Source organism: Bemisia tabaci, chromosome 8 (genome assembly GCF_918797505.1).
Source record: "Bemisia tabaci chromosome 8, PGI_BMITA_v3".
Lineage (NCBI taxonomy): Eukaryota > Metazoa > Arthropoda > Insecta > Hemiptera > Aleyrodidae > Bemisia > Bemisia tabaci.
Window position 1 is genome coordinate 28,447,697 of NC_092800.1, and position 21,025 is coordinate 28,468,721.

General features: G+C 36.7%; 2 protein-coding genes and 1 long non-coding RNA gene across 4 annotated transcripts; 1 reads left to right on the top strand and 2 right to left on the bottom strand.

Annotated features, from left to right (window-relative positions):
• Positions 1–1,071: 1,071 nt before the first annotated feature.
• LOC109033961 (uncharacterized) lies at positions 1,072–5,233 on the bottom strand. The gene is made up of 2 exons (XM_019046845.2): positions 5,009–5,233; positions 1,072–1,633 (listed from the first exon to the last, which is right to left on the bottom strand). The coding sequence occupies exons 1-2, from the start codon at positions 5,066–5,068 to the stop codon at positions 1,121–1,123; spliced, it is 573 nt and encodes a 190-aa protein (XP_018902390.2). The 5' UTR covers positions 5,069–5,233; the 3' UTR covers positions 1,072–1,120.
• Positions 5,234–5,277: 44 nt separating this feature from the next.
• LOC109033962 (uncharacterized) lies at positions 5,278–14,723 on the top strand. Its single transcript, XR_002009106.2, has 5 exons — positions 5,278–5,400; positions 11,478–11,557; positions 12,218–12,317; positions 13,194–13,254; positions 14,587–14,723. It is a non-coding gene; the product is annotated as an uncharacterized lncRNA (long non-coding RNA).
• On the bottom strand, positions 8,312–20,996 carry LOC109033960 (FGGY carbohydrate kinase domain-containing protein). Of its 2 annotated transcripts, none has more exons than XM_019046843.2 (11): positions 20,847–20,996; positions 19,670–19,858; positions 18,373–18,484; positions 17,288–17,528; positions 16,264–16,406; positions 14,648–14,830; positions 13,849–14,056; positions 13,182–13,332; positions 12,257–12,331; positions 10,989–11,269; positions 8,312–10,009 (listed from the first exon to the last, which is right to left on the bottom strand). In XM_019046843.2, exons 2-11 carry the CDS (start codon positions 19,853–19,855, stop codon positions 9,901–9,903), a joined length of 1,689 nt encoding a protein of 562 aa, XP_018902388.2. In that variant the 5' UTR covers positions 19,856–19,858; positions 20,847–20,996; the 3' UTR covers positions 8,312–9,900. The 2 variants fall into 2 exon arrangements, with proteins under 2 accessions (XP_018902388.2, XP_018902387.2); XM_019046842.2 differs by having other exon boundaries at positions 20,775–20,989.
• Positions 20,997–21,025: the final 29 nt, after the last annotated feature.

A 21,025-nucleotide genomic window follows, 5' to 3' on the forward strand; every position in this document is an offset into this window, starting at 1 on the left:
CTAACAAAGAGTTTTCCATGATATTCATCAGCTAATATTAAGCGACCTTTTTTTGATATTTAGCCCATGAAGCTGTTCATTAATCATCACAAGGTAAAAATAGCGGTGACCTGCTCCTATAGCTATTGGTTCACCCGATTACATTGCTTAGAATATTAGTGCGAGCCTCTAAAATATCTGTAATGTCTTTGCCTGAAAAATGACCTGGCATGGTCGTCAGGATGAGGTGAAAACAAATACAAAATAGAGATCTCCAGCAACCTCTCGGTGGCAGGTGGAAATTCCTACTCTGAAAGCTTTATTGCTCAAAGCTTGAACGCCGCACAGTAGATCGTGTCAATTAAAGAGGTCGGACATGGAATTTTCGACAAAAACTGCGAATTTTTATGTTCATTTCGTCACAATTTACACTGAAATGGGTGTCTCTGAAAGAAAATTTAACAAGAAAACCAATAGAACCACTTTTAGATCCTAAAATTCTTGTATAAAAGGCGTTATAAGCGTTTAAAGTTTCCAAATTTTGTCCGACCTCTCCTATTTACTAGATCCATTATGCGCCGTTTGTTGTACAGCGTGATGATCAATCCGTTTAGCGAAAAAGCACACGTCTATGGCAAAACTGCAGGATCTCGCTTCACGATGCTGAAGATTTCCGGTCATGATTTAATTTATGAATGGCGACATACCTAACTCCATTCTTGAAAATTTCCCTGCTTTTTTTTTCTTTCTCCGTGCGCAGGCAGAGACAAGAGACCCTCCACTAGTATCTCGGCCATGGCGGAAGCTTTTACTTTCGGGACTTCAGCATTCTACTGTTGACTTACCTACATGATTGATGTTCAACAACGTGTTGGCAGTTTCGTTTTGCAAACAAGCCGAAAATGGCCGACGTTTGGGAAAGTTGTTTGGCTCATAACGTCATTCGAAGCTCATCATCGACCATGTAGGTAAGTCAACAGCTGAAAATAGGGTGATGACTGTTGCTCGCTAATAATTGTCCATAAGGAATTGTTGAAACCCCGAAAGTAAAAGCTTCCACCTGTCGCTAGGAGGCCAGTGGAGGGTCTCTTGTCTCTGTGCGCAGGACGGATTTCATCCCTTCGGACAAAGATTCAGAAGCCTAAAGCGTCACTGCCACACGTGTGCTGGAGTCCAACAGATACGTTGCCACGATCCCCGTGATGCCGGTGTTTTCCTTGCGCGAGTATCGGAGACTGAAGAAAACCGAATGGGTGACCGGGCGTCGCAAATACTTGCGGTAAAACGAGCTGGTCTCGTTCCGGTATCCGACCCCTTCCATCATCGTCGCGATCTCCTCGGGGGAGTAGTGGTCGAAGACGAAGAGGGTGCCGTCCACCCTCTGGATGACGATGTGGTGGCAGGCCCGAAAACAGGGGAAATATACGACGACCGGGAACTTGTCTTGGTTCAAGTACGGCAGCGTGAAAAGCGGAGCGTCCAGCTGGATCACCCGTCGCCCGTCCACCGTTTGCAGGAGTGTTTTGATTGCCGTCGTCAAGTTCAGGCAACTAGCCTCGAAGCTTGAGTTGCTGTTAGTCTGGAAGCCATCCAGAGCGCTCAAGTACCCGTCCACGTCCTTCAGGCTTATCCCCCAGGAGCCGGCCAGAAAACACTGCAAGCAGTTACAAGAAGAAATGAATATCTCGGAGAACTCCCGCTTTGGTGTTCCCGAGACGAAAGAATGAAACTGAATTTCAACGAGGTAAAATTTTCAGTCGCTATGTTACGAATCGAGGAGTGAAGCCGGAATCTATGTAGCGGCTAAATCCCTGAGTGATATCGTCGCTCCTCTGACGTAACAGCATATCGACGGTGTAAGTCGGCAATCACATAACTCGTTTGCGGTGTCTGAAAATTTCCGCCTCTATGTTATTTTTTCAAAGGAGAACAAATTGACATCATTCCTTGAATTTTTTGCAGAATTTTCTTCGCACTGAGAAGAAAAATCACGGCAGTTTTAAAGAGTTGCCGTTGAGTAGTTTCCCGTTGAAAAAATAAAGTATGACAGGAAGTCTGCGACGTCGCAAACCGAGTTATGTGATTGCCGACTTACACCGTCGATATCTCAATTTCCACGCGAGTCCTGATGTTCCCCATGAGACTCTTCTTCGTTTTCTGGGGCTCACGTTAAAGTTGAGGTACCTACGTCCTTGCGTCAAAGGAGAGACGATATGAATGCGAAGAGAAAAGAGCACCATACAAGTCTATGAAATTCCACAAGAAGAGTAGTTTCCGCTCCGCAATGGTGTAAGTCACTCCGTAAGGAACTCAGATTTTGCTCCGCATTCATAACACTCAGGGTTTTGTGGCGATATGTAGACTCCGGCATAGAATTTCACTCCGAAATTTTTAACAGTACGCGAATTGTACTTTTATTCGGGCACTCTTGGACGGTTTTAACTAAAAATTCTCTTCCAATTGTACTCAAAAATCAGCAAAGATTGAGGCAGAAACTGCACATTTAGATTCTTGTGAAAAAATTTAATTGTAAGAGCCAATTTTACAACCTTGGAAGTCTGAGTTACGTTCTTTCGTTTTGGAATCGACAACTTTTATAAACGGATAAAGTAAAACACACCTCCTGAAATCCAATGATTTCTTCACAGGAAACTTCATCGCATATGGCATCGCCCTGAAGAATACGTAATTCATTACCCCTTATCAAAATAACAATGATTGATTTGGAGTTCGCGTTAAGAATATTTGACCAATTTTACAGTAAGAATGCGGTTTCTGTTTTAATTACATTCATACTAAACTGAAAGCTGTTGATCTTCTTTCAAGCACCTCGAAAGTGCAAAAACATAATTGGTATAGACTCTAAACCATACCATCAAAAAATTGCAATTTAATTGAGGTACAGTCGCAGGAGGAAACTGTAACGTAGATATGTCCTATAGTTGTAGTTGTAGTTGCCTATCGTCTCAATTTAAGGCGCCAAAATGATCTCTACTCTCTTAATTGAGGACACCGCACCAAGAACAGCCTATAGGCGTCTAGGTCGTTATTACGCCCATCTGCTTTTCGGATTCTACGTACCCCGGACTATGCTGTGGTAGCGATAAAATATAGATAGGTAACGGCTCGAGGTCGAAAAACCTTTTTTTCCGAGTTAAGAACGACCTATACGCGCGGCCTTATCATTCTCGGTTCGCGGGCATCATCGGCGCGGCGCGGCGATAGTGATGGCTCAATTTTTTGATCTCATTTTATAAAGATTTGTTTTTATTTCAGAAAAACGAGCTATTCAAATAATTTATTCTCCTCTCAAACTATCCATTCCTCCAAAAATGTATACTTCGTATATTGCCACCAAAATGACTGTTGGGCGTAATACGGGCCAATAAACTTAAGGGCCTATAAGGTGCTAGTTACCCCTTTCTTTACTCACTATCGACATTCTTTCATTTTGCGTTAATCATGCGTGATTAAGATTATTTATACTTCATATTGCCACCAAAATGACTGTTGGGCGTATTAATGGCCTATAAACCGCTTTTTTAAATTAAATATATTAGAGTGTAAACCCAAAATGTATCGCAAAATCTACTCGGCATCCTTCAATAGAAGGGTTCGGTTACCCAAAAACACCAAAACAGGGTACCTGCATAGAAAAGTCTGCGCAGTTTATCAAAAACAATACTTTAAATGCGTTTTCCTCAAACGCGGTTTCCAGTTATACGCATTCCGGAGAGTTCAAATAGTTGTATCATTGCGCCTTAGAAATGTGACGGAAGATTACAATTGAAATAGCCTCCATGCACGCTGGCTTTTTCGATTTCCGGTACCATTTCTGCAGTCATGAATGCATAGCTTAAGTACCCTTCAGCTAGAATTGTATTCAGCAAATGGGTGGTTTTTATGGGAGGATTATAAATAAACAAGTGGTTAAAAATGAAAACAAAATAATATGAACTATTCAAAACGATAGTCCGGGTATCGGAACTTGGCTGATTTTAAAACGCCTTCAATAGCGGCGTGATACCCCACGCATTCTGGAGAGTTCAAATAGTTGTATCATTGCGCCTTAGAAATGTGACAGAAGATTACAATTGAAATAGCCTTCATGCATGCTGGGCTTGTCGATTTCCTGTGACATTTTTGCAGTCATGAATGCATAGCTCAAGTGCGCTTCAGCTAGAATTGTATTCAGCAAATGGGTGGTTTTTATACGAGGATTAAAAATAAACAAGTGGTAAGAAATGAAAACAAAATAATATGAACTATCCAAGACGATAATCCGGGTATCGGAACTTGGCTGATTTGAAAACGCCTTCAATAGCGGCGTGATACCTCACGCATTCCGGAGAGTTCAAATAGTTGTATCATTGCGCCTTAGAAATGTGACGGAAGATTACAATAATTCAGGTACGTATAATTACGGCATCTAATGTGGGTGCGCGTTGCCTATCCTCGCTCTTGTGGGCGCAGGAATTATCTTCAATGATCATAGTGTTGGATAACAAAAAAATTTGATGAGAATTCCAGTTCGGTATCCAAATTTTTCTAATAAACTGAAACTTTATCCTCAGTTTAATCCTTTATCCATAGCTTTTCCTTACTTGAAAAGCGCTTCTGGGAGCTTCCGCCTAGAGCGAATTAATGATAATAGAGAACCAAATTCAGCGACAGAGAATCAAGTCAAATTGATCGACTAGTGTCGATAGTATTTGTGCAATTAGTTCCTCTCTACTGTGAATTAAATACCTTCAACAATATGAAGAGAAGTCGAGTTTTACCCACTTTGTTTCTTTCCGTGATTTTAATTTGGTTCTTATTCCCATCATCTGGAAGGTACTTAGTGGTGATTTTCCATCAAGTGCAATTTTCTTTACAGAGGTGAATAAAAATATCAAATCATGTTGCTTATCAAAATTATACACAAGACGTTGAGCATAAACCTGAAATTAACTAGTAATTCTTAATTCCATAATGCAGTCCAATAGTAAAATTCCTTGATACATGTATAGGTTATCAATAAACTCACCAATATTATAGCACTAAAGCTTGTTGCAAGACAAGAAAATAATGCTTTCTTAATTTGCATTCTAACTAGACACGATACTCATGAAAATAAGTATAAAGGAAAAGTAAAGAATAACTTCATGGGGTGGGAATCAAGTTAAACTGAAAAGTATAAACACTTAAAATAATTTGATGCGAAAGAAACGAATTTCGATGTACATTTGACACCTCGTTCATTCTGCTTGAAAGTTCTTTGTGTTCTCCCAATATTTTATCTGATATTATGAAGCACGTTACAGTCGCAGGAATGTGGCAATGCTGAACGCATCTAGGTCGTTTCGATCAAATTTTTCTACCTGCTCTTTTCATTCCTGTTAGAGGTGATGTGTTCTTATCAATGGACCACTAAACAAGGTACGAATTTATGAATTCTAATATACGTTTCGTCTCCTAACTCACGCTGAGAACACGATTTGCTGTGCGAAACTCATTGAAATCAACCTTTAACGAAGATATTAACCTTTTTATTTAGAATATATTGGTTGGTAAAAATTTGAATTTCCCGCTCAAAGCTAAAACTAAAGTTTATATATATATATCAAATCGCGTAGTACAACCACACCCGCGCCTGCGTGTGGCAGGCTTCTAAAGTCCTGGATACACGCTCAAATTTCCATCAATTTCCGATCAAATGCTGACTGGTGCGCACCGTCTACCATCAATTTTTTGCGGCCTGCAAAAATTTGATGGTATGATGACGTATGATGACGCCCCCCCCCCCCCCCCGCTTAGCCCGCCGCACAGTAGATCGAGTCAATCGAAGAGGTCGGACATGAAATTTTTGACTAAAACTGCAAATTTTTATGTTTAATTCGTCACATTTTAAATTTAGACGGGTGCTTTTGAAAGGGAATTTTACGAGGAAACCAATAGAACTATTTTTAAAATCTCAAAGTTTTGATTTATCGGAGTTATTAGCTTTTAAAGTTTTGAAATTTTGTTCGACCTCTCCCATTGACTCGATCCACTGTGCGTCGTTTGAAAACAAAATCGCTGCTGTATAGTTCGCCTTCAAATTTGGCGATGCAGCCCAACCCCACACCGAAGTTAATTAAGTTGTATCCACCGATTGGCTGTACTCTGAATGTTTTTATGAATCCTGAGGACCTTTCAAATACATTTGAGGAATTATCAATAAATTGTAGAGACACGCATAGCCATATGCTAAGGTACCACATCGTATGAGCATTCGAATGTTGTCAAATGTCTCTCAATAAAGAGGTATTTTTAAAGAAAGTTATGAATATTTTCCTATGAATGTTTCAGATAATTTAGATCGAATTACCAACAAGCTTCACCGGAAAATTGGAGGGAAAATATTCACAATTTTTCCAGAAAATCGATTTTTTTTATTAAAGGAAATTTGGCAAAAACCGAATGTTCATGCGGTGTTTTCCATAGCAAGGCAGTGTAGCTTTCATCCCTATTCGTGCAAATCCTCTTCGTCACGAACTAAGGATAACGATGATGGCTACAGCCTGCCAGTTGGACCTCCGCGCCGCACAGGGGATCGAGTCAAGGAGGTCGGACATGAACTTTGTGACTAAAATTGCAAATTTTATTTCGTCACATTTTGAATTTCAATGGATAGTTGTCGCAGAAAATTTCACGAGGAAACCAATATGGAATCACTTTTAGAACCTCAAAGTTTTGTATGAACGGAGTTATAAGCGTTTAAATTTTCCAAATTTTGTCCGACCTCTCCTATTGACTCGATCCATTGTGCGCCGCTTGAAAACAAAACCACTGCTCGTTTGCCTTCAACTTCGACGATGCAACCCAACCCTACACCGAAGTTAGTTGAGTTGCATCCACCGATCGGCTGTATTCTGAATGTTTCTACGTTTTCAAAATTTCCCCAGAAAATCTTTGTTTTATCGGAGGGTATTTAGCAACAGCCGACGACTCATGCGGCGTTTTTTATTATCATGGCGGCATAGTTTTCATCCCTAAACTACATTTCCTTCTCTTTTCGAAACAAGGATGACGATGGTAAGTACATAAAACCAGTCAGTTGGAGCACCACACCGTGCCGGGGCAGTAGGTATGCGAGGGACTGCCAAGGAGACTTGAACGCACAGCTAGAAACATAGAGGTCACTTTCAAGTTCTCATTTCCTTAGGTTTGTGTGGTTTGGTTAGGTCCATGTGGCTCGTTGATTTATATTTTGTTCATATGAACATGAGTAGTAAAAGAGAGACTTCTAAGGAGACTTTAACGCAAAGCTAGAAAAATAGAGGTCACTTTAAACTCTCATTCCCTTGGGCTACTTCTGGAGCGTATAATTCATTGATACATAGATTGCTTGTATTGACAATAAGAACCTATAACGGCTGCTGAATGACTCGAATAAAAATAACTAACAAAGTAACTATGCCTTACATTCGAGGAATTATCAGTTAATTCATTAACAGACACATATTGCCATGCCACGGAAAAACATAGTGTTAACAAGGTGTCTTCTAAAACAGGCTGGCCAAAAATCAGTACTTTAGCGGTATTTTTTCAGTACATTGCCAAGAAATTCAGCGCCTCCATGACAGAAAAATTCGGTACTTTTTCAGTGCCTTGATTTGACGAAATTTGAAAAATTTCAAGCATTTGATATTTTCGATGGAATTGCGACAAAAATGACGTGGACAGAAAATTGCATTAGTGCGCACTCAAAAAAAGTTGTGGGGTATATCGTATAGACATACCGTCCGTTTCAGGCTCAGAGACCGACATTTCTGGGTGCTGGAGCCGTAGCTTCGACTGTTCTGGGTGCTATATCCAGAACTTTCGGCCTCGAAGCCCGGAACGCGGACGATATGTATATACAGTCCATGAGTACGGCTCCCACGGCCGGAGTTCTTTTTTCCAGTGACGACTTGTAGATTAACTCGAATCAAGATCACACAAAACAATCACACAAAATCAAGATCAACCAACGATAAGATCTTGTAGGTAGGCAAATATTATGCTCAAAGATTCAACGCGCAGGGGATTGCATCCTTTCCAGGCTTTAATTTAAAAACACGCGTGGTATGAAGGAAAAAATTCCGGGCCTTCTTGCGGAATTTCCGCACTTTTTCAGCACTTCTGAAACGCCCTTAAAAAATCCAGAAAACACCCTGAGAAATAATGATATTAATTTTATAAAAAGTAAACAAAGAGAAAAATTTCAGAAATTTGTATGCAGTTGATGCAATTTTTTTGGGGGGGAGGGGTTGGGGGGGATGCAGAATTGTTTTGAGAGGTGACATAAATTAATGAGAAAAAAATATGAAGTTCAAATCAATATTTTATTATTTTGAATAATAATTTGATTGATTTTGCTCCCAGTCTTCTAACAAAAATAACACAATAGAAAATATTATTTATAAAAATGAAAAAATAGAAGTGACAATTTTTTTTCTCTAAAAACGAGGAAAACAATAATATAAATGTAAATGCTGAGGAAACTTACAGCAGTTGGCAAACTTAAAAATCTTAAAATTTAACAGTACTTTTCATCAAGATTTTAACAAAATAGACACCTAAGATAGTAACGATTTTAAAATGATTTTTCTGGAAATGTGTTCACTAAAGATCATAGAGGTTTTGCAGTTGTTGAAGACTTGCTATCTCCTCCCTTCACTTTTGATTAATGTAAGATTAGGAATTCTCTAAACTCTTTCTGAACTCTCTGGAAAAATGGCTACATGCTACAAAATTAATAAAAAAAAAAGTTGAGTAGCTAAAAAAATTATAAAATCACACTCTGAAATGCTTAATGGAGTTCTGTGACAATTCACCAAGTATATTCAGCCATAGTACATAAATTTAAAAAATTAACAAATGAATACATTATAAAAAACAATAATATCAGAATCAAGACAACAAAAACTAGACATACTTAGGCAGGAAAGATCTATCTTTAAAGAAAAATACAAAAAAACGTATCTTTAGTAAAGCACTATGAGATACTGAATGTGAAATTGTTTCTGAAAAACATGTTTGTGGAGTGATCATTTTTGTTCAATGGCATCAAATTACCTCTTGGTTTTGGTTTTAATTGAAAATATCAACAAAGATCCAATTATAAACACAGCAAACTCACAATCAGCCCCTCCCCCCCAAAAAAAACTGATTGGAATGGCTACACATCAAAGAAAGAAAGCAAAAATTAATAACATTACCTACAAGCCATTGCAGTCAGCAGCATAATTAGAGAGAGGGGGGATTGCAAAGAGGGTGTGCGTGCACTGCCCCCCCCCCTCCGTTCACCCAAAAAAAGGAGGAAAAAAAAGAGAAGGAAAAAAGAAGGAAGGAACGAAGGAAAGGAGAAGGAATGACGCTTGTACATGGGGATTATTCATTACAAAATTGACTTGAACTGATTATTAGATGCTTAAAAAAAAATTTCTGCAGGACGCCTCCTGGACCCCCCTTCCACCTTCTTTGTTCGAAATGCCTTAATCCACCTCTGAAATTTTTCCAAAGCAAAAGTGGGAGTCAGAACGTATTCCAGGCCTACAATGTAAAAATATCATGTGTTTCATATATGAACTACGAGGTACATTTGTTGTTAAAAGGAGCTCCATTTAGACCAGCTTTACCTAGGAGAAACTTGCCAAGCTGCACTTTGAAAAAAATGAGTTATGAATAGATGAGAATTCAATAACTCTCCTAACGATATTCAAAGACAACATAAGTATTTTGAAAATAAGGATATTTGTTAAGCAGTGTCTAGCACACTGAGTCTTACAGAGGAATAAAACTTCAAACCTCCGTTTCTCACTTCAAACTCAATGCGACTTGGTGCGCTTCTGATTAACTTGTTCCGTTGGTTCTACAGGCACGATTCAATACAGAAAAAACCTCAATGCTTTATTATTGACTTTTACCATTGATATTCGATGTTTTTCCTTCCATCATGAGTTTATAATCCTTTTGATCGCTCACCATTTTCTTAAAGACATTATACTTCCTTTGGTTGTAACTGGAACAGAGAAACCAAATTGTAATAAAATAATAATAATAATATATCTTTATTTGTTTTTTTGGCTTGCACATGGCTTCTACAAATGCGTCGAATTTTTCTAAACAAGAAACAAGAATAAATATATGTATATATAAAAAAAAGAAAAAAAAAGACAATGATATCAACCTGTCCCCTTTAAAAAATCGTTGATTGAATATGGACATTTCTCAATTAGATAATGTCTGACCAGGGCATTGTGGCTTCGGGGCTCATCTTTGCTGATTAATCAACATACATTTAGAAAACAAGAACTTCTTGGAACTTCAAGAACTGATATATGCTCAGCATGCAATGGGACACTAGACAAGAAGGGAACTAAAAAATAGTCCCGGGTTTTCTCTTCAAAATATTACGCAAAAGACGATTAACACAACAAGAAGTATGGAAATCAACTCCTGAATGAGATACTAAAAAGTATTTTTAACGAATATTAAATGGAAATTACTTTAAACAGATGGCGTCACTTATATTTTTGCCGTTCAACCAATGTTCATTATAAACATCCATTTTGAGTCGTTGGGTTGATTTTCAAACTTTCAGCTATGTGATTCATTTACCCTATGAAATTTCTAAGAGAGCATATGTTGTGTGGCGCTTTAATTCACACCTCATCGAGATGATATTAAACTTCATGTTTTTTCGACCAATTACATTAGGAATTTCAGAAGCGATAGGACACAAGAGACAACAATTCAAAATGAGAGAGGTCGAAAATTATAATTAGATACACAGATAAACGGATGAACAAAAATTGAAAACAAACATAACTGGAGCGTATTCGGCTAACTACATGCCTATTCCGAAAGAAAACAGAAGCAAAAAATAATAAACTACTAAAGAGCAACAAAATTTTCATTGTGCTATATTAGCTTTTCTTGGTAGAGAATTTGATACAAATAAAAAATAGAAAGAAAGTTAATAAATTTTTTGAACTTACTCTTTCAGCACAGTCTTAGGTAAAGTTACTTGAGCAGATCCTGTCATGGATGACATAGCATCTGCTACACTGGCATATATGCCCGATGCATAAGCACCCAACATGGCTGCTCCAAGCAACACGGAGTCCTGAGAATCTTGCCGAAGTACCGGAGTTTGTAAACAGTTGGCTAAAGTCTGCATGAATAATGGGCTCTTACTCAAACCGCCACAAACAAGTAAAGCTCTGAACTTTTCATAACCAGCATCTTGAAGCGTTTCCAGAATGTGCCTTGCACCATACTGAAAGAGTTGAAAAATAAAGATCGGTTACTGTGGTCTAGAATACAGAAAACTGTTAATTTTGATCTCTGTTCAAATCTGCGGCTTCAAAATCTTATGTTTGTTACTGCACAAGATTGGAATGAAGAACTGTAGATACATTTAGTGATTGAGATAAAAATTATGAAATTCAAACTAACTTGCAAATTAATAAATCAAAATTTTGCAGATGTTTTCCAAATACTGGATCATCTTCAATGCAACATGTCGCACCGAAGTCTGCAAAAATTTTGATCTATTGGCATGCAGGTGAGCTCAGTTTTCTTTATTTTTATTTTGTTGTTAAACATTAAAGTATCATGTGTGGTCTTGTCTCGACTATTTAATTTGCTTATTTTGGTGAGAAAACAGATTTAAAACAGAAATTAAAAAATTAAAATTTAAACACTAACGCATTCCAGAGAGCTCATTTGGTCTTTTTCTCAGGAACAAAGTCATAATACTAGGGTCTTTGAAAAGACTATGAAATCGATACAAAAAAAGTAAATGAATTAAATACCCCATCTTGGAAAAATGAAATATTTTTTAAGACTTGATCATAGTTATCATCTAGAAACAACTTGACAAAAAGATCTCTATTTCCATTACCTATTGCTGCACAAAAATGAAATGCATTGATGGAACAGTGAAGGAAACGTATTGCAGCTCTAGTTCGTTAATCTACAAAATTCCTTCCAATGTTATATTTTGAGCATATAACAAGGAAGAAGATAGTGGTCAGAGACTGGCACTGGTTGTAAAAAAGAACACTCTCAGTGCCACACTGATAGGACTTAGGTGCTAGTTTCTCCTCCTATTCAAATTTTTAAAAATGTCTATAGATGAAGAAAATTACTCTCTTCAAAATCCAGGCACCATTTTTCATCCAAATTCAAAAAAGTTTCCAGAAATTGTATTCTCTTTTTTCAGATACAGTAAAATATATAAATGAACGAAACATGAAATTACCGATAAAGATTGTAAAGCGGCAAGGTAAAGAATGGCCAAATCTTCCTCAGTGCTGGAGAGGGTGAGACCGCATATCTGCAATGAAAGAATCAAAGCTACAGCTTTCACGGACTGCTGCTTTTATTTAACATTACTGGTGACGATTTCCAAAGTTAGCAACACTGTTTTGCCTCCATTTAAATGAATGCAAAACAATCGATTCTTATTCAGGCAACTTGCGTCACTAAAATCGATATTTTTAAACGGCTTTAAATGGAGGAAACACGGTGTTGCCAACTTTCAAGAATCTCCACTGAACATTACTCACTTTATCTGGGGCAAACATGAGCAACCTAACGCAATGTGAGATAAAAATTGAAGCCTTCTGTTACATGTTTTCTCTTTAAAAGTTTACGTAAAATATTATTCACACAGCAAGAAGTTTGAAAAACTACTCTTCAAACGGATATAAGTGTTTATTATCAGTTAGAAGTTCAGTAAAAATGGCTCGAAACTATAAGGGTTATGATTAATTTGAAAATTGGAGAAACAAGGCTATTTTGACCAAAAAAAAGACACAAGACGTTTCGCCTGAAATTTTTGGCATTCCCAGTTGAAAATTTTTGACGAAACGTCTCAGGTGTTTTTTTTTGTGTCAAAATAGCCTTGTTTCCCCGGATTTCAAATTCATCATTACCTAATATGAGAAAACAAATGACATGGTGATTTAATTCATGCCTTGTCTGGTGGCCAATTACGTTGAATTGAGTTGTTCCTTCAACATTCAGAGGTTTATTCAACATCTCAGGTCATTTCAGAGTTTGAGAACACAAACGAGCAACATAGAGAAAAACATATTTAGCGCTTTCTGAAATTAATATTGTGCTTTTTATAAAGAACTGCAAATGCAATCTTGATAAATATCCGAGGTAAAACAGGTACATACCATTCCTTTCAGTGAGGGATCTGCTAATGGTGATCTATTTCCATGAAAGTCTGGCCAGACATGCAAATCTTTGGTAAGCTCATCCACATTTTCTACATTACTTTTTTCGGCTAAAGAGTTCAAAACGGAAGAAAGATATTCATAGATGCTCCTGATCGAACAGAAAATTAATCATTCATGGATTAAATGAGGAGTATATTTTGACAGACTTTGTTTAGCTATTCAAGTTCTCACAATATGAGAGAAAATCTACGAGAATAAATATACTAGAGAAAGAAAATTATAATACAAAGAGTGTGTACAAGTGTGTGTTGGAGGCTTTTAAAATATATAATATAAAGACACTTCATTTAAATGTAAATAAAGAAGGAGAGAATTAAAATATGGATAAACAAGGCTAAAACATTAAAAACCTTGTTTTAGCCTTGGATACCCATATTTTAACTCTCTCCTTCTTTATCCGTATATTCGGGCTATGTTTTTGTGCTATGTTTTTGTGCTTTATTGTTTAAATATAAAATAAGGCAAACGCCGAGATAAAAAAAACCGTCTTTCTCTTTTTTCTCTCCTTTTGGAAGAACAAGATTATGGCCTGTAAAACTCATGCTCCATACAACATTAAAATAAGAAGGGGTGGAAGAAGGACTCTTTTCTTGATATTACTTACATTTTGGAGGGCAACTTTTCTTTGATAGAGGGTGTGGCAGAATGGTTATCTATTATGAAATCAATTAACTTCCCGCTCACAGACTGTCCGCCTTCGTTTAAATACATTTGAGGGACCATTGCACTGTAGTATGGACCCCAAACACCTTCAACAAATAGGGGCTTGTTGGCAACACACATGTAACAGGTTGAAGTCCCACAAATCAGGCCTGAAGCAAAAAAAAAAAAACAAAACAAATCAAAAATGTAAATACAGTATAAATTTTGTAAAAGCAGATTTATGATGTGAATCAAAAGCTGCACTCACCATTACACTGTCGAAAAATTTTACAGACATTTCGATTTTTTAAAAGAAGTGACCATCATAATTTCTTGAGTAAAATAATATGAATATAATCATTTCATTAATACATAGGCTATTCTTATGTGAGTATGAGGACAGAGATTTGCCGGCAGTCTTCATAATAAATTAAAGTGATTGCCAATTTTTTTAGACAACAGAGTGTAGATTGCAGTTTCTGATCCTCAGCACATCATTTGTAACTCTTAACTTAGTTTTTCATCAACTGATGCAAGTTAAGTTTTCGAAGGTAAAGCTGAAAAATTAAAATTTATATGAGAAAATGAATCCTCACTTGAGAATTTTCCCCAAAATTTGCAAGTTGATTCTTCGCAAGTATTTTTTTCTTTTGATACATAAATCATGGGATTTTCATGATATTTTACTACCTTTACCCAGGTTTTTTCCATGTTACATTTCTGATACTTTCTAACAGAAGAAGAGAAACATTTAGACTTACCGATTCTTGTCTCAAAAGAGGGAGGAACAATATCGCTTTGAAGACCAATCAAACCAAGGCCGCCAGCGTGAGCATCAATGATGGATGCTCCGACAGCAGTTCCTTCGGCTAGACCTAATTCAAGAGCTGCCTTTTTGTCTAATCCGTGGCCGCACGGGTCTCCAGGAGATTTTACAATTGAACCTACAATAATGACACAAATCAGAGTAACAAAAATCTAAAAAACTTGTTGCCAATGAAATATGAGTTTATTTGTAGGCAACTTAAATATGAAGTATAGGAATAATTGATACAGTGAGTTGGAATTTTTTAACCAACGTCCGTTAAAAATCAGCATAAATCTGAAAATCTCAATACAGAGGGAAAAAGCTCCTATGAGCACAATTTTCCCACCAACGAGATATGCTGTTGGGTGCAACACTGGTTGCGACCATTCAGGAAGGCAACTGTAGACATGTTTCGGGTCTAATTGGACCCATCATCAGTACAGTGCAGCCTCCCAAGTTTTTTTCTACCAAGCTTCATATGAACTTTTTCCATCTTTAATTCTTTATTGAGATTTTCAGATTCATTTTGATTTTTAAGGCACATTGGTTAAAAAATTCCAACTTACTGTTGATATGACTCGTGTGTCTACCGCAATCAGTTTGCGAATGATTAATAGTTCTTTGGCAGAGAAAATGTTGGCAAAAATACCAGCTTGATGTCTCAACTTTGCAAAACCTTACACAACTCCATCCAATCTATTACTTTTCAGTTAAGTACTTACATTTAAACGGAGCCTAACTGAATTTTACACTATCTAAGTTTCTCTGACGTCTTAGTTTTTCAACTGAGAACTAAACTACTTAACGTTTTTGATGATTCATTAACCCTGGATTGTGTAAAATATACTCACAAAATTTCAAGTTTCAGTGTTGCGTAGTTATCTGTCTAAAAAATAAAACATCAGAGGAGATTAGATGAAATCTGATATAATTAGGCTGATTCCAGTTATAAAGCAAGCCAATTGAAAAACTAATCCAGATAAACTATTAAAAATTTGTATGATTTTAGACTTCTATTGGAAAATATTCCGTGTAAATTTCAAGTACAAAATAGGAGCAGGAATTTCGAAACACCGCAATCGAGAGACATCAACACTGAGCTGAATCATCAATCTATGTAGAATGCCCATTAACAAAATATGTTGGACAGTGAAAATAAAATTTTAGTGGGAACATAACCATATGGGATTACTTTAACAAGAGCCTGGAGCGAGCAAATTTCAGACTTGTTATCTTTCTGGGTAACTTTGCGTACAGCTAATACATTTTTCAGAGAACAATTTTTAAAGTTTCTTTAGAGAGTTCAGCATGATTGAGCTAAAGTGGTGATGAAAAGTAAATTAAATTCTCTTAAATTCAATCAAGTATTCTCAGCTTCACCGCAGTTTTACGGAGATCGTAAACTCATGTCCATTATTCATAAGGTGGTATATTTCAGTGCATCTGATTGGAAAGAGTTTTTGCTTGTCCAAGTCACATTCGGTCCTGCCGAACCTACATTACTGCGGTACAAGTAGTGAAAAAACAAGTGGCATGAAGAACAAATAAGAGATTTTATTTAGATTTTACCGATTTTCTCCCAGTTGTTTTCACTAAGATCTTCCAAGCCAAGTTGCTGGAAGTAATCAAGGTTCCAGCCATAACTGTCTTCATTACAATCGCCATCAGGATAAGCTACGTACGTCCACTTGCAAACTAGGGAGCATAATGACCTGGTGGGAGAATTAATTCCATGAGAAGAGTGATGAGTATCATACAGGGAGACATGAGTTATTACTGATAAAAAAGGTGCACAAGATCATAAAATTTAATTTTTTCAAAAGAATAAAAATATTTTCAAAAATTAAAAAAATTTTTACCTAGCTAGAACCACTTCCAGATTTTGAGACTGACTAATTGGACCATGTTTAACAGAAAGGAACCAAGCCACATCCGCTGTCGCCACATTTAACTGAGGTATTTAATTTTCTACAAGAGAACGCTTGGGCAAATTCTTTGAAAATTTTAGGGGATCTGCCTAGTTACATGCAGAAAATTCACTGAAATTTTCAAACAAATCCGCTTCACCGTTTTCATGTAATAAATTAAATTGCCCAGTTAAATTTAGCAATAGCTGATGTGGCTTGGTTCCTTTCTGCTCAACGCGGTCCAATTGTACTTAACAGTTCAGCAAACAGAATTTGATTTGATAGATTGTCTAGCAAAACTGAAAATCTGGTTACTAATGATAGATTTTTCATTTTTTCTCCTTACATAGTAGACTTGAGTACACAGTATCGTCAAAACCGGAAAAAGGGACAAATTTCAACTGTGTTGGTACAGTATTTCTTCCTTACATTTTGTTTTTTTCAAGAAAAGTAGCAGACGAATTTTTCTTAACACTTATGAGGAAACACACTCGAACAGATTGAGTCATTTGCTAGCTCTCCCGTGAAAAAATAAAATCTTTGTAGTGATACTGAAACAGCGCAGGCCAGATATGTTGCAGGAACATATGTTCCTCCTTGGTGGAGTAGTACATGAAGTAGGAATAATATGATACAAGATTTTGGGTCCATCAACACTGATAAGGTAAATTAAATTTAGAAGCTACCTTGAAAAGGCACCTGTTGCTCGCCAGGTCAGAAAGTCTGGGAGATCAAAGAAATGCCCAGCCTGTTTCCAACAAGTATCAAACAAGTTGCGTTTCAACCATAATAGTTTAGGAGTTTCCATTTCCAAGGAAATTTTTCCTCCGGTGTACTTGAGGACTGGATGATTCAACTTGTTAATGAATTCAGCTTCTTTCTCGGCTCTATGGTCCATCCACAGAATAACATTTTGTGTCTGCTCACCTACAATTGATAAATTTTGTTATCCAATTTAATATACATATCGACGGTGTAAGTCGGCAATCACATAACTTGGTTGGCAACGTCGCAGACTTCCTGTCGTATTTCATTTCTTAAACGGAAAACCACTCAACGGCAATTCTTAAAAACTGCTGTGATTTTTCTTCTCTGTGCAAATAAAATTCTGCGTAAACCTCAAGGAATGATGTCAATTTGTTCTCCTTTAAAAAAATAACACAGAGACGGAAGATTTTCAGACACCGCAAACGAGATATGTGATTGCCGACTTACGCCATCGATATGTGCATTGAACAACACAATGAGAAATTCTTCACCATACACTGAGACTGAATTTTCAGGATAGAAAAATTACTGAAACTTTCATTGTTGTGATTCTTTACCTCGATTATGAAATGGTAAACATAGAAAAATCTAAAAAGGCTAATTTTCAAAAATTTGGTTTATCGATCACATTTTTATTTCTTACTTGACCTTATTTTCTGACTTCTTAAGGTGTAAATTAGTCATTATTATTGTTTAAAACCTTTGTGTGGTTTTTTTGGCCTTCACAAAAATATTTCAAGAGATTTTCTTCAAAAATGTTGATGATACCCACTTTAAAATAAACTCAGGCTCAACTTTTCGAAGGCACAGTTAAAATTGACATTTATTATTGTTTCACTATAAATATGTGATTCAATTAAAATCAACTTTGTTTTCCAATTTGGAAAATTAATATTCTATAAACATTCTTCTATCCACCATGATGAAGTTTAGAGATGCAACTCTCAACATCCGAACAAATCAACTTGTTAGTTGTAGTGAGGGGAGTTTCAATTTAGCTTACCATTTGGACTAACAGATAAAGGCTGCAATTTCTTGTCAAGAACCACCAGGGAACAAGTTGCATCAAAGCCAATTCCTTTGACTGCAGTTTTTTCAATCCCGTTGCATACTTCCTAGAGGAACAGATACGTGAAAATAAACGCTTATAGTTTTGGAGATTAAAAGGTTACATCAGCTCTGTTTGGTTTGGATATAAGGTGGAAGATAATGAAGTACCATTTAATTAATTTTTAACATCAGAGATTGCACTGCTGAGCAAATTAGAGTGGGTTATAGACTAAAGGCTTATCAGAAGAGCTTCAGCTAGTCATCTTTGTTCTGATTTCTGGAATTTGCAAGAAGACTACATAAGCTCTGTTCATTCCCTCATTAAAATGTGACTACCTGATGGAATTGCTACCACTTTCGATTTCTTGACGGCATAACCTGGAATCTTCACCTCAAATTTTCTACTTTGAACGAATAGAAATTATCTGAACTCCGTTTATAAAATGACCATCTACAATCTTACAGGGAAAACAAACATTCTCTCTTCTGACAGGGTCTCAGCCCAGTCCGCCCGGTTGAAATTCGTATTGTCGTTCGTTAAGCTGCTCCGTTTCATTGAACTAGTTTTAGGTGTTGTCAAACTAATTTTGCAAAAGTTCAATCCATATTCTCATAGGCGGTTCCAGACCTTCATGCTTAGGGGTGCCCAGAGGTGGAAAATATCGGAGACCGGCCCCGAAGGGGATGGTCGCTCAGGGGAGGCCTAAGTTTCGGCCCTCAAGTTTTATCCCTTTCCTACCCTCCTTTCTCTCTTAAAAATAATGCCAATTTTTAGCGCTTTATAGTACGATTTTTTCTCGACGTTTTTACTTGCCCAAAAGCCTCTTTCACGGTTCCGGTAACCGTACATGATTCTTGCTTAGGGGTGCCCAGCACCCACTGGCACCCCCGTAGAACCACCTATGCATATTCTAACATCTGAACCAGGCCTTGTTCTTTGAATTGGTCCCATCAAAATTGATGAAAACAGAAAAAGCTTTCTGAGGGCATTTTTTTTCAAAAGACAGGTGTCAATTAATATGAGTCAAAACGGTCAACACTGAATTTTTAAAAAATCGCAGTTTTCTTTGTTTGGCAAAGTTTCTACATAAGACAATAATAATTGGTGATAAGCAGAAAATGGCTTTTTCAATAGTTTTGTTTGAAAAAGTCATTTCATAAAATTTTTGCAGCTCTCTCATAAGAGGTCATATCAAAATTGCAATGGGTGTTTGCTTTGATTCAAAGAAAAAGAGACTAGAGTGGCTTACCGTAACTGTTGCACAAACAGCATTCCAAATATCCTCTGAAGATTGCTGATGAAAATTAGGTTTTGGATTCCACGTTTTTATTTCTTTTACTGCTGATTTGACCATTGTGCCTGCTGCTGACACCAGAGCAGCTCTGACACTTCCAGTCCCCACATCAACGCCAATGACATAGTCTGATGATCCCATCTTCTGCAAAACAAAACATTGACGTACTAAAATTATCTGGGAGTTTGGTTTTCCTCCAATTTAATAGTGACTTTATAAAGTGGTTGGTTTTGAGTATCAATGTTCACGATAGAGCTAAAAAATTCCTGTATTTTTAATATAGTTTTCCAATTTTCTTTTTAGCTTTGCAAGTAAAAATCATCGAAAGCTTCAAAAATTAAAAACGGATGGTTTTTTCTCATTCAAATATAAATTAATAAGAAGATTGCAAAGTCGCAAAAGAAACCTTTCCTGCTTCTGATGTAAACTCTGAGGGCTGATTGTTAATCGATGAGGTACAATGGTAACAGATAAGTTACAATGAGATAAAATGAATTAAAGTGATTCGACGGTTGCCATTTCTTGTATCAGAGCAATGTGAGATATATCGCATCAATTTGTTCCATAATTTCAGCTACTTGTCATTTGTTTCTAACCTTGAGATACCACTTCTGTTGTCATGAGACTAAAGAATTCATGCACCAAATTTGACAAAGAAATTTAATGTAATAAAGGCAGGGTTCTATTAGAGGAAAAATATCGCTTTCGATACTGATATCAAGACTGCACTCGAATGCGATATTTTTCCTCTAAAAAACCCTGCCTTTAATACGTTGAATTCCTGTATCAAAATTTGTACATGAATGCTTTAGTCTCATGACAACAGAAGTGCGATCTCAAAATTAGAAGAAAATGACAAGTAGCTGAAATTATGGAGTGAATTGATGCGATATATCGCATGTCGCTCTGACACAAAAAATGGCAACTGTCGAATCACCTTAACTGAGGTTAGCAATAGGGAATAACTTTAGTAGAGACTTTCTTAAAAAATTCATGATGATATTAAATTGTATTTGACTCCTTGGACTAAAAAACTTATAAAATGATAAAATAAACCAACCTCGTACTGGGTGACTTATTGTCAGTATAATCCTTGATGTTATGAAAGTTAAAAGTGATTGAATCTCCTTACGTGATCGACTCCGGCACAAGTAGGTATGTGAAAGAAGAAAGTAGGTAATTAGCACTACATAATCTTTCGAAAATAGAGAAAGTATGAGGATTGAGGATTGATATGACGAATGACGAAATCAGCAACCCTGATAAGAGATTAAAATGTTGTTGTTGTGTTGTGTTAGGTTGATAAACAAG

Excerpts from the sequence above, each read along its gene's own strand:
- LOC109033961 (XM_019046845.2), bottom strand. The coding sequence starts at position 5,068 with ATGCAAATTAAGAAAGCATTATTTTCTTGTCTTGCAACAAGCTTTAGT. Across the intron at positions 1,634-5,008 it reads GCTTTAGTGCTATAATATTG|TGTTTTCTGGCCGGCTCCTG; the intron begins GTGAGTTTATTG and ends AACTGCTTGCAG.
- LOC109033960 (XM_019046843.2), bottom strand. The coding sequence starts at position 19,855 with ATGGGATCATCAGACTATGTCATTGGCGTTGATGTGGGGACTGGAAGT. Across the intron at positions 14,831-16,263 it reads AAACAACTGGGAGAAAATCG|GTTCAATTGTAAAATCTCCT; the intron begins GTAAAATCTAAA and ends TCATTATTGTAG. Across the intron at positions 10,010-10,988 it reads CCTAAGACTGTGCTGAAAGA|TTACAACCAAAGGAAGTATA; the intron begins GTAAGTTCAAAA and ends TCTCTGTTCCAG.